The 14,672-nt window shown below is 44.8% G+C and overlaps 2 protein-coding genes across 2 annotated transcripts in view; one reads left to right on the top strand and one right to left on the bottom strand.

Moving 5' to 3' along the window:
- The window catches only part of MRPL16 (mitochondrial ribosomal protein L16), a 100,168-nt gene that overhangs the window by 40,051 nt on the left and 45,445 nt on the right, over positions 1–14,672 (top strand). The window lies entirely within an intron of this gene.
- On the bottom strand, positions 295–8,789 carry LOC309564359 (uncharacterized protein). The gene is made up of 4 exons (XM_082268986.1): positions 8,647–8,789; positions 5,673–5,861; positions 5,463–5,586; positions 295–2,157 (listed from the first exon to the last, which is right to left on the bottom strand). The coding sequence occupies exons 1-4, from the start codon at positions 8,722–8,724 to the stop codon at positions 413–415; spliced, it is 2,136 nt and encodes a 711-aa protein (XP_082125112.1). The 5' UTR covers positions 8,725–8,789; the 3' UTR covers positions 295–412.

Below are 14,672 nucleotides of genomic sequence, written 5' to 3'. Positions count from 1 at the left end.
AAGTCAAGTCTCAAGTCATGAATACCAAGTCAAAGTCAAGTCGAGTCTTTTATTAATTTTAGTCAAGCAAGTCTCAAGTCCTCAAACTGGTGACTTAAGTCAAGTCATGTGACTCAAGTCCCCCACCTCTGATCTATGCAAGTCGCCCCGAAGTAGTACAGGACCCTTTTTCTAAGTCGGAGCGACTTGTGTCGTTCCTATTAGAACGGTCCCTGTACTACACAATGGACCGCGACGGTCCACGACTGACAAGTCGCCTGACAAGTCGTACTAGTGTAAATGGGCACTAAAAGGACAGAGGGCGACACCATCTCAGTGTAGATGCTTATTAGATCATAAAATGATAAACCGTATAGTGGCGCCTTCAGTCTTTTTATTCTCTTTCCAATAAAAGCTTAGAAAATGGATGGCTTCACCATCGAGGCGGTGACCCTACACTCTGATATCTTTTGTTGTAAGCAGAATAAGAGCTAGTGTCGTAAATGTTCAGAGCCTGCTGGTTCACCTTACAAGCCACCCAACTGTTCGCCTCATCGTCCCCAACACTTTCTGTCACTTTTTCAGCGGCGTGTGTCCTTGCGTGCCGGTTGAGGTGACCCTTATGGCCGAACCGTTTCCCACACGCCAGACAAGAAAACGGCTTCTCTCCAGTGTGAATACGTTGATGGACAATAAGGTTTGAGTTGTTGGTGAAGCATTTCCCACAAACAGGGCAGCCAAAAAGTTTTTCACCGGTGTGAATGCGCTGGTGGATGAGTAGGCTTGACTTGTAGAAGAACAGCTTTCCACACTGCGGGCAGGCCACCTTATTCCCATTGTGGACGGTTTGGTGTCTGACTAAGCCGAAGCTCGAAGTGAAGCTTTTCTTGCATACGGAGCAGACGTAGCTAGTCTGTGAGAGTAGGGAGGTTTGGTGGACCAAAGGAGTTGTTTTTTCACAGTAGGTTTTGTTGTAATCACGTCCATTGGCTATAGATAACTTTTTGCTCCTTTTCTGGCTATGATTTTTACTTCTGTCATTAAGACTCCCCTGAACTAAAGCATAATGGGTTTCTGAATATTCTAAAGGGGTACGATCATCACAGCTTTCTTCGTCAGAGAAAGCTTCTTCCTTCGGAAGAATAAACTGATCTGTGTTTGCACAATATCTTGGTGCATGACTTATGGCTGTGCATTGTGTTGGCGAAAACTCTGTATTTATATAATGTCTTGGAGAAGTATCTACAGTTGTAAGTTCTCTTGCTATAAAATTTGTGGTCCTACCAGGATTAGAGGTGGCACGTTGTTTAAGCTTAGGTTCTATAGTTGTACATGGTCTTTGCAAACAATCAGTAGGCGTAGGACCTACTTCCTGTGAGTCCATCCGAACAAATCTGTACTGCTCAGGACCTTCGGGGTCAAAATCATCAATATGTCCTATAGAAAATAAATCTGGTTCCTCTTTAATACCATTGGACCCACACTGTGTATAATATGTAGCTGTGCAGTGATCAGATAGAGATACTGTCTGTCCATCTTCGTCACCTGACACAGGCTCCTCCTTTATCATATGGGGGTTGCACTGTGGATGATCAGTTGAAGCATAAATATCTGTGTAGCAAGACGTCAAGTATGACCCAAAGTCTTCATTAATTCCTGATGGAACCTTGGTTTCTATGGATTCTGTAGGTTCAAAGACATCGGAGGTCGGGAGGCCAGCAGTGGTGGCAGAGGAGGACGGGAGGCCAGCAGTGGTGGCAGAGGAGGACAGGAGGCCAGCAGTGGTGGCAGAGGAGGACTCTGCTTTAATTTTTTTAGATACTGGTTGTGTCTGGGCACACCTATTAATGTTCTTAAGGGCCAAATTTTCAATCGTGCATGGGTCAGGTGGGCTTGTATTTGCTGGAGAGTTATCAACAGTACTATGAGCAGCAGAAGCTGCCTTCCTTGGAGATGCACATTGTGACCACTCTTGGCTCAACAACGTTGACATTTTTTCATCAACGGCAGGTCTTGGTTTGGCCTTTCTTACCCACTTCAGCTTCCGTTTTCTTGGCCATTTCCTCCTACAGCTTTTTAGGCTGGTTTTGTTGGGCATAGGAGTTTTCTTACTGTTTACATTAGGCAATATTGAGGGCAATGTATGACTCTCGACTTCACAATCCTTCAGGTTCAAGTCTGAAAGAAAAACAGAAAATTGGATCAAATGCTTACCATAATTTTCCTTTCCTGGTGCCAATCCATGGCAGCATACATGTGGTAGAAGAAGCCCCACTCACTAAATGTATGCTGCCATGTAGGCTCCAGGAAAATGGTATCAAATACTTACCGTAACTTTCCTTTCCTGGCGCCAATCAATGGCAGCATACATGTGGTAGAAGAAGCCCCACCCACTAAATGTATGCTGCCATGTTGGCTCCAGGAAAATGGTATCAAATACTTACCCTAATTTCCCTTTCCTGGCGTCATATATGTGGTAGTAGTAGCCCTGCCTACTACATGTATGCTGTCATGTTAGTGCCAGGAAAACGGAAAATAGTATCAAATACTTACCGTAATTTTCCTTTCCTGGCGCCAATCCATGGCACCATACATGTGGTAGAAGTAGCCCCACCCACTAAATGTATGCTGCCATCTTGGCTCCAGGAAAATGGTATCAAATACTTACCATAATTTTCGTTTCCTGCACCATTCCATGGCAGCATACTTGTGGTAGAAGTAGCCCCACCCACTAAATGTATGCGGTCATGTTGGCGCCAGGAAAATGAAAAACTGTATCAAATACTTACCCTAATTTCCCTTTCATGGCGTCATACATGTGGTGGTAGTAGCCTGCCTACTACATGTATGCTGTCATGTTAGTGCCAGGAAAACGGAAAATAGTATCAAATACTTACCGTAATTTTCCTTTCCTGGCGCCAATCCATGGCAGCATACATGTGGTAGAAGTAGCCCCACCCACTAAATGTATGCTGCCATGTTGGCTCCAGGAAAATGGTATCAAATACTTACCGTAGCTTTCCTGGCACCAATCCATGGCAGCATACATGTGGTAGTAGTAGCCCTACCTACTACATGTATGCTCCCATGTTTGTGCCAGCAAATTGGAAAATAGCATCAAATATTTACCTTAATTTTCCTTTCCTGGCGCCAATCCATGGCAGCATACATGTGGTAAATAGTAGCCCCACCCACTAAATGAATGCTGCCATGTTGGCTCCGGGAAAATTGTATCAAATACTTACCATAATTTTCCTTTCCTGGTGCCAATCCATGGCAGCATACATGTGGTAATAGTAGCCCTGCCTGCTACGTGTATGCTGTCATGTTGGCGCCAGGAAAATGAAAATCTGTATCAAATACTTACCCTAATTTCCCTTTCCTGGCGTCATACATGTGGTAGTAGTAGCCCTGCCTACTACATGTATGCTGTCATGTTTGTGCCAGGAAGACGGAAAATTGTATCAAATACTTACCGTAATTTTCCTTTCCTGGCGCCAATCAATGGCAGCATACATGTGGTAGAAGAAGCCTCACCCACTAAATGAATGCTGCCATGTTGGCTCCAGGAAAATGGTATCAAATACTTACCGTAATTTTCCTTTCCTGGCGCCAATCCATGGCAGCACACATGTGGTAATAATAGCCCTGCCTACAACATGTATGCTGCCATGTTTGTGCCAGCAAATTGGAAAATAGCATCAAATATTTAACTTAATTTTCCTTTCCTGGCGCCAATCCATGGCAGCACACATGTGGTAATAGTAGCCCTGCCTGCTACGTGTATGCTGCATATTGTGTCAAAGAACTACAGACAGGTGTAGAAACCTCTAGTTAGTGTTGGTGCTTTTAGAAATAAGGTATATTCATATCTATCTATCGAATTTGCAACGTTTTTCAAAAAGGAACATTTACATTACTTCCTAGACTGCACAGACAGAGTAACACCACCATTTAGTCCTGCAATTTTCTGTTTCCCCTCCGTGGAACCTAAATGGTTCCCGTACAATTAATAAGCATGACCATAATGGTGACCTCCTTTTCCCACAAGCTATTCAACCAAATCCCCTTTCCAGATCCAAGTAACCTGAATCATATCATATGAACAGCGCTGTGCAATACCTAATTGGCTTTTGTTTCAGAATCTGCCAATTTCAGTCTGAGATTGTGTGTTCTCACCCAACTTTATGTGTTCCAGCATCCAGCATGGATGGTGGAAACACCTAATAATGAGTACAGCAGGTCTGCAGACTCTGCAAATCAGCGCAGAGATTTTCCCAGTAGCGTCCCCAAGAGAAAGAGAGGAAATTGCCAATTTGTTAACCGGTTGCCGACCGCCGCACGACTATATACGGCAGCGGTCAGCCCCGGCCAGGCAAAGTGACGTATATATACGTCACAAGCCTGTCCCTTCCTTGTGAGCCAATAGCGGGCAAGCGCGAGCCCGCGGAGGCACACGCCCGCCCCGGCTCGTTCACTGGGAAGTCAGTGCGTGTGACCGGCGGACCCGATGTCCGCCGGTCACTCGCGATCGTCCTCCGTGAAGGGAGAAAGGCAGGCGGCTGATGTAAACAAGCCGCCTGTCATTCTCCCCTGTGTAGGAATGGTGATCATATGGTTCTACTATGTAGGACCGTTGATCACTGTTCTTACACCAGTAGCCATGTCCAATCACAGTAAAAAGCACGCCCCTAGGGACACACTCAACCCCTCCCTCTCCAATAAAGTTAACCCCTTCCCTCCCAGTGTAATTTTACAGTAACAGTGCATATGTATAGCACTGATTACTGTAGTAATGTCACTGGTACCCCCAAGAGTGTAAAAAATGTCAGTCAGGGGTCCGATCTGTCCGCCGCAATGTCGCAGTCCCGCAAAAAAAAAACGCGGATCGCCGCCATTACTCATTAAAAAAAAAAAAAATCAATAAAAATGACAAAAATCTTTCCCTTAGTTAGTAAACGCAATAACTTTTGCGCAAACCAATCAAAATATGCTTATTGTGATTTTTTTTTTACCAAACATAAGTAGCAGAAAACAAATTGGCTGAAAAGGTTAAAAAATTTAGATTTTTACTTTTTTTTGGGGGGAATTTCATATAAAAAAATGTGAAAAATATTGTTATTTTTGCAAAATTGACGCTCTTTTTTTGTTTATAGCGCATGATCAAAAAATCGCACAGGTGATCAAATACCACCAAAAGAAAGCTCTGTTTGTGGGAAAAAAAGGACGTCAATTTCATTTGCGTACAGCGTCGCACGACCGCGCAATTGTCCATTAAAGTCATGCAGTGCCGAATCGCAAAATAGGCCCTGGTCAGGAAGGGGGTAAAATCTTCCGGGGCTTAAGTGGTTAAGCCAGTCTGAGGCAGACCTTGCACCCCTAATTTTTTTTTTATAGGCTTTGGATGAATTCTCAGCTGGATCAAAAGGTGGGGTGTTTGACCCTAATATAAACCAAAAATCACTTACTGGGAGTTGTCTTACCTTTTATTTTGGGAAGTGGCCGCTTCTCCATCATGACGTCCTTGTAGAGATCCTTGTGTCCTTCTATATACTCCCACTCCTCCATGGAGAAATAGACAGTGACATCCTGACACCTTATAGGAACCTGACACACACAATGATACAGTCACCATCCAGACACATCCCTTGTCTGTTACTGGATAATGTCCCAGAATTCCCAGCATGGCTCACCTCTCCTGTCAGCAGCTTCATGATCTTCTGGGTGACTTCTAGAATCTTCTGATCTTTGTTATTCTTAGTTATCAAGGAGGGAGATGGAAGCTCCATGATGGGACTGTGACTCCTGCTCCATCGTCCTGACACACGGGAACTCATGCTTCTTGTGATATGCACATCAGATTTGCTCAAAGGCACATAATCCTGTATATGCAAATGTGTATAAATGTTTCCGTGGTTAGAACATATAATATTGTTAAAGTAACAAAATCTGAACACAGCCATGTCTATAAAGGATTTCTAATGGCTGTATTTTATTAATAAAGATAAGAGTGATGTCATGTGACCTCCCAGAATCCTCCTCACTTCTCATGTCAGGTCTGTGTGTTATTAACCACTTGCCTTCTGTGCACTTAAACACCCTTCCCATCCAGGCCAATTTTCAGCTTTCAGCGCTCTCACACTTTGACTGACAATTGCGCAGTCATGCTACACTGTACCCATATGAAATTTTTATCATTTTTTTCACACAAATAGAGCTTTCTTTTGGTGGTATTTAATCATCTCTGGGTTTTTTATTTTTTACAAAAAAAAAGAATAAAGACAAAAAATTTTGAAAAAAAAAAAAAGTTTTTCTTATTTTCTGCGAGTAAATTTTGAAAATAAATTTTTCTCCTTCACTGATGTGCGCTGATGAGGCGGCACTGATGGGCACTGATAGGCTGCACTGATGGGCACTGATGAGGTGGCACTTATGGGCACTGATGAGGTGGCACTTATGGGCACTGATGAGGAGGTACTAATATGCCGCACTGATGAGCACTGAGAGGCGGCACTGAGAGGCAGCACTGAGAGGCGGCACTGATGAGCACTGATAGGCGGCACTGCTGGGCACTGAGAGGCGGCACTGCTGGGCACTGAGAGGCGGCACTGCTGGGCACTGAGAGGCGGCACTGCTGGGCACTGAGAGGCGGCACTGCTGGGCACTGAGAGGCGGCACTGATGGGCACTGGCGGATGGCACTGGACACTGACGGGTGGCACTGATGAGCGGCACTGATGGGCAGCACCATCAGTGCCCACACTCAGTGCCCATAGTGCTGCCAGTCAGTGCTCATCAGTGCCTAGATGAGCAGGCACTGATGGGCACTGACTAGCAGCACTATGGGCACTGATTGTGGGCACTGATGGCGGGCACTGATGTGGGGGCAATGTGTGTGGTTTTTTTACCTTTAGTAATCAGGGCACTGGTGATCGGTGCCCTGATTACATTGCTGTGTGTCCCCGGCGCTGTGAGGCTCCCCCTCCTTCCTCACACTGCAGGCTCCGTGTGAGGAAGGAGCGCCGGCGATGAGAGATGATCTCATATGTTTACATATGAGATCATCGCTCATTGGACGGCCAGATCACGTGGTGAATGGCCGCTGTGATTGGCCATTCACCACGATCTGTGATCGGCTGTGTCCAAGGGACACGGCCGACACAGATTTTCCCCGCAGCGCGCTCGCGGGAGCGCGCTGGGGGCGTGTCACTGGGAGGCCGTTTAAAAACGGCCTCCCGAAAATTCGAGTCCGCGCTGCAGCCGTATATAGGCTGTAGCGCGGACGGGGGGAGGTTAATAGAGATAAGAGTGATGTCATGTGACCTCCCAGAATCCTCCTCACCTCTCCGGTCAGCTCTGTGTTTTATTAATAGAGATAAGAGTGATGTCATGTGACCTCCCAGAATCCTCCTCACCTCTACGGTCAGGTCTGTGTTTTATTAAAGCGGAGTTCCGGGCAGAAAATCATGCCTTTACATTTTATGGCATCCGCTTCCTTATCCTTCCATGAGCCAGAATTGGATATTCCCGGGGTTTTTTTTTTTTTACTTACCTTTTCACAAAGGATAATATACTCACCTTTACATCCACTTCCTCGGCCGCGGCCCGCGCCGTCACTTCCTGTCCCGCAATGCGTCCTGGGAGCCCTTACTCGTAGCTCCCAGGATGCAGTTGGCAGTGACGTAGGCGGCCGGCCGCTCCTCTCATTGCGTTATTTCCAAACAGGAAATAACGCGATGATAAGCATCCCTATACTATGCCGATCGCATAGTACTGGGCATGCGCGAGATTTCGCGCTGGATTCACCGGCCTCCGCCCACTACAACCAGGAAGCAGGGCACACATTTCCCCACAGCAGACTCGGCGAACCAGCACAAAGATGGCGGCGCTCTGCAGATATTTTAAAAAGTAAGATTTTATGCTTGCAAAAATATTATTCCACTGTATAAGACAGGATTAGCGGATATATAGAGGTCGGAGGGTCACTGTTTGGGGGACATAAAAAAAAAAAAAAAAAGATTCTGTGGCCGGAACTCCGCTTTAATAGAGATAAGAGTGATGTCATGTGACCTCCCAGAACCTCCTCACCTCTCTGGTCAGGTCTGTGTTTTATTTACAGAGATAAGAGTGAGGTCATGTGACCTCCCAGAACCTCCCTTACCTCACTAGTCAGGTCTGTGTTTTAAAAACAGAGATAAGAGTGATGTCATGTGACCTCCTAGAATCCCCCTCACTTCTCCGGTCAGGTCTGTGTTTTATTAATAGAGATAAGAGCGATGTCATGTGACCTCCCAGAATCCTCCTCACCTCTCCGGTCAGCTCTGTGTTTTATTAATAGAGATAAGAGTGATATCATGTAACCTCCCAGAATCCTCCTCACCTCTCCGGTTAGGTCTGTGTTTTATTAATAGAGATAAGAGTGATATCATGTGACCTCCCAGAATCCTCCTCACCTCTCCGGTCAGCTCTGTGTTTTATTAATAGAGATAAGAGTGATGTCATGTGACCTCCCAGAATCCTCCTCACCTCTCTGGTCATGTCTGTTTTAATAACATATAAGAGTGATGTCATGTCACCTCCCAGAATCCTCCTCACCTCTCCGGTCAGGTCTGTGTTTTATTAATAGAGATAAGAGTGATGTCATGTGATCTCCCAGAATCCTCCTCACCTCTCCGGTCAGCAGGTAGATGATCTCCAGGGTGAGGTTTAATATTTCCTTGGTCATGTTACTCCTGTCTTTCTCCATCCTTAGATGATGCCGGCACTGTTGGGGCCCCAAATCCAAGTGACACCATGTGGCAGATGCACAATGTACTGGTATGAAATAAACACACAGATAACAAATTTGACCAAATTTGTTCAGGTATAAAACCAAAGCATTACAGGAGAAAAAATGAACGATTCCCAAAAAGCAAGAAAAAAAAATCTTTATTTGTAACTACTGTAATAAAATTCCTTAGTAAAACAAAAGGAAGGCAAATAAAAAGAGTAGCAAAGAGTAAAACAGTGATCCCAGAACCCTCCCCACCTCAGAAAGTACTGCTGATAAGCTACAGTCACTGATTCATCAAGCTTGTCAAAAGTATGTGATTGCAGCTCGTCACATGTTTACTTGCATCAGGGTGTGGAAGTGCAAAGAGAGGGTGGATCTGGAACCAGGGAACACCCTTGATTTAGCAAAACAACTAATAAAATAAAATAAATTTTTGATCTGCGCCACCGACCACTCCACAATCCTATGAAGGTGCAGCTGCTATCAGTAAGATGTAAAAAACATCCCCAAGGTAAATAATAAATATCTAGACAGCGCTATCGCCAAAAAATGTGCAAATAGTAATATAACACAATAAATTATTCAAAGATGTACCGTATCAATTCATCCTAATGTCAAAATAAATATTAAAAACCTACAGTCAATAAAAATGTCTGGTGCATATTGTGAAAATTACAAAAAGGTGCAAAATAATGAAAGTGCAAACAAATACAAGCTTAATCAAAGTGTCTCGTGCTTTGATTATATTTCTTCAACAAGTCCTAAACTTGTGCAAGAAAAATCAAATTTATGCCAATATGAATTACCGTATACACTTGAGTATAAGTCGACCTGAATATAAGCTGAGGCACCTAATTTTACCACAAAAAACTGGGAAAACTTATTGACTCGAGTATAAGCCTAGGGTGGGAAATGCAGCAGCTACTGGACCCAACTGGACCACCACGAGATCCAAAACAGGGGCTGCGGGCATGGTACAGGAGATGGTACAGGTAGGTATGGCACAGGAGATGGTACAGGCATGGTACAGGAGATGGTTCAGGCATGGTACAGGAGATGGTTCAGGCATGGTACAGGAGATGGTTCAGGCATGGTACAGGAGATGGTTCAGGCATGGTACAGGAGATGGTACAGGTAGGTATGGCACAGGAGATGGTACAGGCATGGTACAGGAGATGGTTCAGGCATGGTACAGGAGATGGTTCAGGCATGGTACAGGAGATGGTTCAGGCATGGTACAGGAGATGGTACATGTGGGGCACAGGAGATGGTACAGGCAGGGCACAGGAGATGGTACATGTGGGGCACAGGAGATGGTACAGGCAGGGCACAGGAGATGGTACATGTGGGGCACAGGAGATGGTACAGGCAGGGCACAGGAGATGGTACAGGCAGGGCACAGGAGATGGTTCAGGCATGGCACAGGAGATGGTTCAGGCATGGCACAGGAGATGGTTCAGGCATGGCACAGGAGATGGTACAGGCATGGTACATGAGATGGTTCAGGCATGGTACATGAGATGGTTCAGGCATGGTACAGGAGATGGTTCAGGCATGGTACAGGAGATGGTTCAGGCATGGTACAGGAGATGGTTCAGGCATGGTACAGGAGATGGTACATGTGGGGCACAGGAGATGGTACAGGCAGGGCACAGGAGATGGTACAGGCACGGCACAGGAGATGGTACATGTGGGGCACAGGAGATGGTACAGGCAGGGCACAGGAGATGGTACATGTGGGGCACAGGAGATGGTACAGGCAGGGCACAGGAGATGGTACAGGCAGGGCACAGGAGATGGTTCAGGCATGGCACAGGAGATGGTTCAGGCATGGCACAGGAGATGGTACAGGCATGGTACAGGAGATGGTACAGGCATGGTACAGGAGATGGTTCAGGCATGGTACAGGAGATGGTTCAGGCATTGTACCGGAGATGGTTCAGGCATTGTACCGGAGATGGTTCAGGCATTGTACCGGAGATGGTTCAGGCATGGTACAGGAGATGGTTCAGGCATGGTACAGGAGATGGTACAGGCATGGTACAGGAGATGGTTCAGGCATGGTACAGGAGATGGTTCAGGCATTGTACCAGAGATGGTTCAGGCATTGTACCGGAGATGGTTCAGGCATTGTACCGGAGATGATTCAGGCATTGTACCGGAGATGGTTCAGGCATTGTACCGGAGATGGTTCAGGCATGGTACAGGAGATGGTTCAGGCATGGTACAGGAGATGGTTCAGGCATGGTACAGGAGATGGTTCAGGCATGGTACAGGAGATGGTTCAGGCATGGTACAGGAGATGGTACAGGCATGGTACAGGAGATGGTACAGGCATGGTACAGGAGATGGTACAGGCATGGTACAGGAGATGGTTCAGGCATGGCACAGGAGATGGTTCAGGCATGGCACAGGAGATAGTTCAGGCATGGTACACGATATGGTACAGGAGATAGTTCAGGCATGGTACAGGAGATGGTTCAGGCATGGTACAGGAGATGGTTCAGGCATGGTACAGGATATGGTAAAGGCATGGCACAGGAGATGGTACAGGCATGGCACAGGAGATGGTACAGGCATGGCACAGGAGATGGTTCAGGCATGGTACAGGAGATGGTTCAGGCATGGTACAGGAGATGGAACAGGCAGGGCACAGGAGATGGAACAGGCATGGCACAGGAGATGGAACAGGCATGGCACAGGAGATGGAACAGGCATGGCACAGGAGATGGAACAGGCATGGCACAGGAGATGGTTCAGGCATGGCACAGGAGATGGTACAGGCAGGTTACAGGAGATGGTTCAGGCATGGCACAGAAGATGGTGAGGAGATGCAGGGGCTCACCTACCTTTTGGTGAGGCGTCTTACATTTAAAAATGGCGCCACCCGGCGCCAACACGTCACTGCGAATGCGCCGTCTGCCTGGGAATAGCCTAACGTGTACGGGCTTTCCCGAGTGGGTGCGGCGCATGCGCAGTGACCGGAGAACAGGTAAGTGAGACCGTGACTCGAGTATAAGCCGAGGGGGGCTTTTTCAGCATAAAAAAACATGCTGAAAAAGTCGGCTTATACTCGAATATATACGGTACCACTATAGAAAGTGTCCAGTGCAGAAACACATTTGTTTAAAAGTGCATAAAGTCCCACCATCCACAGATTCTTTCAGTGTCCAACACTGATACGTCCTCCAACGCCAGCTAATCTACACTCAGAGGCCCCTTTATTTGTTACATCTGTTCAATTGCTTGATAAAACAAATTGTTAATCAGCCAATCACATGGCAGACACTCAATGCCATTAGGCATCTAGACGTGGTGATCAGAATAGGGAAGAAAGGGGATTTAAGTGACTTTGAACGTGACATGGTTGTTGGTGTCAGACGGCCTGGTCTGAATATTTCAAAAACTGCTGATCTACTGGGATTTTAATGCACAACCATCTCTCGGGTTTACAGAGAATGGTCTGAAAAAGAGAAAATATCCAGTGAGTGGCAGTTGTGTGCTCGAAAATTTCTTGTTGATGTCACAGAGAATGGGCAGACTGGTTTGAGATGATAGAAAGGCAACAGTAACTCAGAAAAACACTCGTTACAACCAATGTATACCATCTCTGAATGCACAACACATCGAACCTTGAGGCAGATGGGATACAACAGCAGAAGACCACACCGGGTGCCACTCCTCTCAGCTAAAAAAAGGAAACTATCTGAGCCCTTGTGGATGTCCGATGTTTCTGACTCCTACCACCGTGACCACTTCAAATCGCTGAAGTGGTCATGGCGGTTGGAGTGTTCCTTTACCAATTTAAGCCCGGAGGGATTTGCCCCCTTAATGACCGAGCCCTATTTTGCCATTCGGCACTGCGTTACTTTAACAGACAATTGCACGGTCATTTGCTGTACCCAAATGAAAATGACATCCTTTTTTCCCACAAACAGAGCTTTCTTTTGGTGGGATTTGATCACCTGTGTGATTTTTATTCTTTGCGCTATAAACAAAAAAAGAGCGACAATTTTGAAAAAAAAAAAAAAAAACAATATTTTTCACATACTGCTATATAACATTCTCAAAAAAAAAAAAATTTAAAAATCTAAATTTTATAACATTTTAGGCCAATTTGTTTTCTGCTACATATTTTTGGTTAAAAAAAAAAAAATCGCAATAAGCGTATTTTGATTGGTTTGCGCAAAAATGATCACGTCTACAAACTAGGGGAAAGATTTATGTCATTTTTATTGTTTTTTTTTACTAGTAATGGCGGTGATCTGTGAATTTTTGCGGGACTGCGACATTGCAGCGGACAGATCGGACCCCTAACTGGTATTTGATCACCTGTGCAATTTTGATTTTTTGCGCTATAAACAAAAAAATAGCGACAATTCTGAGAAAAAAAAAAAAAACAATATTTTTCACATTCTGCTATATAATATTCCCCCCCCAAAAAAATTTAAAAATCAAAATTTTTGAACATTTTAGGCCAATTTGTATTCTGCTACATATTATTGGTAAAAAAAGAATCGCAATAAGTGTATTTTGATTGGTTTGCGCAAAAGTTATCGCGTCTACAAACTAAGGGAAAGATTTAGGTCATTTTTATTGTTTTCTTTCTTTTTATTAGTAATGGCGGTGATCTGCGATTTTTAGCGGGACTGCGACATTGCAGCGGACAGATCGGACCCCTGACTGGTATTTGATCACCTGTGCGATTTTTATTTTTTGCGCTATAAACAAAAAAAATAGCGACAATTCAGAAAAAAAAACAATATTTTTCACTTTTTGCTATATAATATTCCCCCCCCCCCCCCAAAAAATTTAAAAATCAAAATTTTTCATCATTTTAGGCCAATTTGTTTTCTGCTACATATTATTGGTAAAAAAAAAAAAAAAATCGCAATAAGCGTATTTTGATTGGTTTGCGCAAAAGTTATCGCGTTTACTAACTACGGGAAAGATTTTTGTCATTTTTATTGTTGTCTTTCTTTTTACTATTAATGGCAGCGATCTGCAATTTTTTGTGGGACTGTGACATTGCGGCGGACAGATCGGAGCCCTAACTGGTATTTGATCACCTGTGCGATTTTTTTTTTTTTGCGCTATAAACAAAAAAATAGAGACAATTCTGAAAAAAAAACAATATTTTTCACATTCTGCTATATGACATTCTCAAAAAAAAATGTAAAAATCAAAATTTTTTAACATTTTAGGCCAATTTGTTTCCTGCTACATATTTTTGGTAAAAAAAAAAAAATCACAATAAGCGTATTTTGATTGGTTTGTGCAAAAGTTATCGCGTCCACAAACTATGGGAAAGATTTATGTCATTTTTATTGTTTTCTTTCTTTTTACTAGTAATGGCGGCGATCTGCGTTTTTTTTTGCGGGACTGCGACATTGCAGCGGACAAATCGGACCCCTAACTGACATTTTTGGGGGTACCAGTGACATTTCTACAGTAATCAGTGCTATATATATGCACTGTAAGACTCCATTCACACTACCGCGACTTGTCAGCCTGACAAGTCGCGGTCCATGCAGTGCTACAGGACCCGCTCTAATAGGAGCGACACAACACTTAGAAAAAGGGTCCTGTACTACTTCGGGGCGACCTGGAGCGACTTGCATAGACATTCATTTTATGAAGTCCGTGCAAGTCGCGCCAAAGTCGCGGTGCGCGCGTCTTCACAGGTTACCCCCTAAGTCGTGCCGCTTCAGTGTGAACCGACACTTACTGTAATAATGACACTGGCAGGGAAGGGTTTAACCTAGGGGTGATCAAGGGGTTAAATGTGAGCCTAGGGGAGTGATTCTAACTGTGGGGGGGAGGGGCTTCTGAAATGACCATAGAGACCGGTGATCCTATATAGAAGGATCACATGATCTCTGTGATCATTTCAGGGAGAAGGACGCTCGGCTGCGTTTACA

Source organism: Pelophylax lessonae (assembly GCF_965119305.1).
Source record: "Pelophylax lessonae genome assembly, chromosome: 9".
NCBI lineage: Eukaryota > Metazoa > Chordata > Amphibia > Anura > Ranidae > Pelophylax > Pelophylax lessonae.
The sequence above is the reverse complement of the archived record's forward strand: the minus strand, read 5'-3'. Positions and strand labels throughout refer to the sequence as shown.

Coding starts and splice junctions, on each gene's coding strand:
- LOC309564359 (XM_082268986.1), bottom strand. CDS start 8,724: ATGGAGAAAGACAGGAGTAACATGACCAAGGAAATATTAAACCTCACC. Junction 5,862..8,646: donor TCTACCTGCTGACCGGAGAG/GTGAGGAGGATT, acceptor TTGCATATACAG/GATTATGTGCCTTTGAGCAA. Junction 2,158..5,462: donor GCCACTTCCCAAAATAAAAG/GTAAGACAACTC, acceptor TTTTTCTTTCAG/ACTTGAACCTGAAGGATTGT.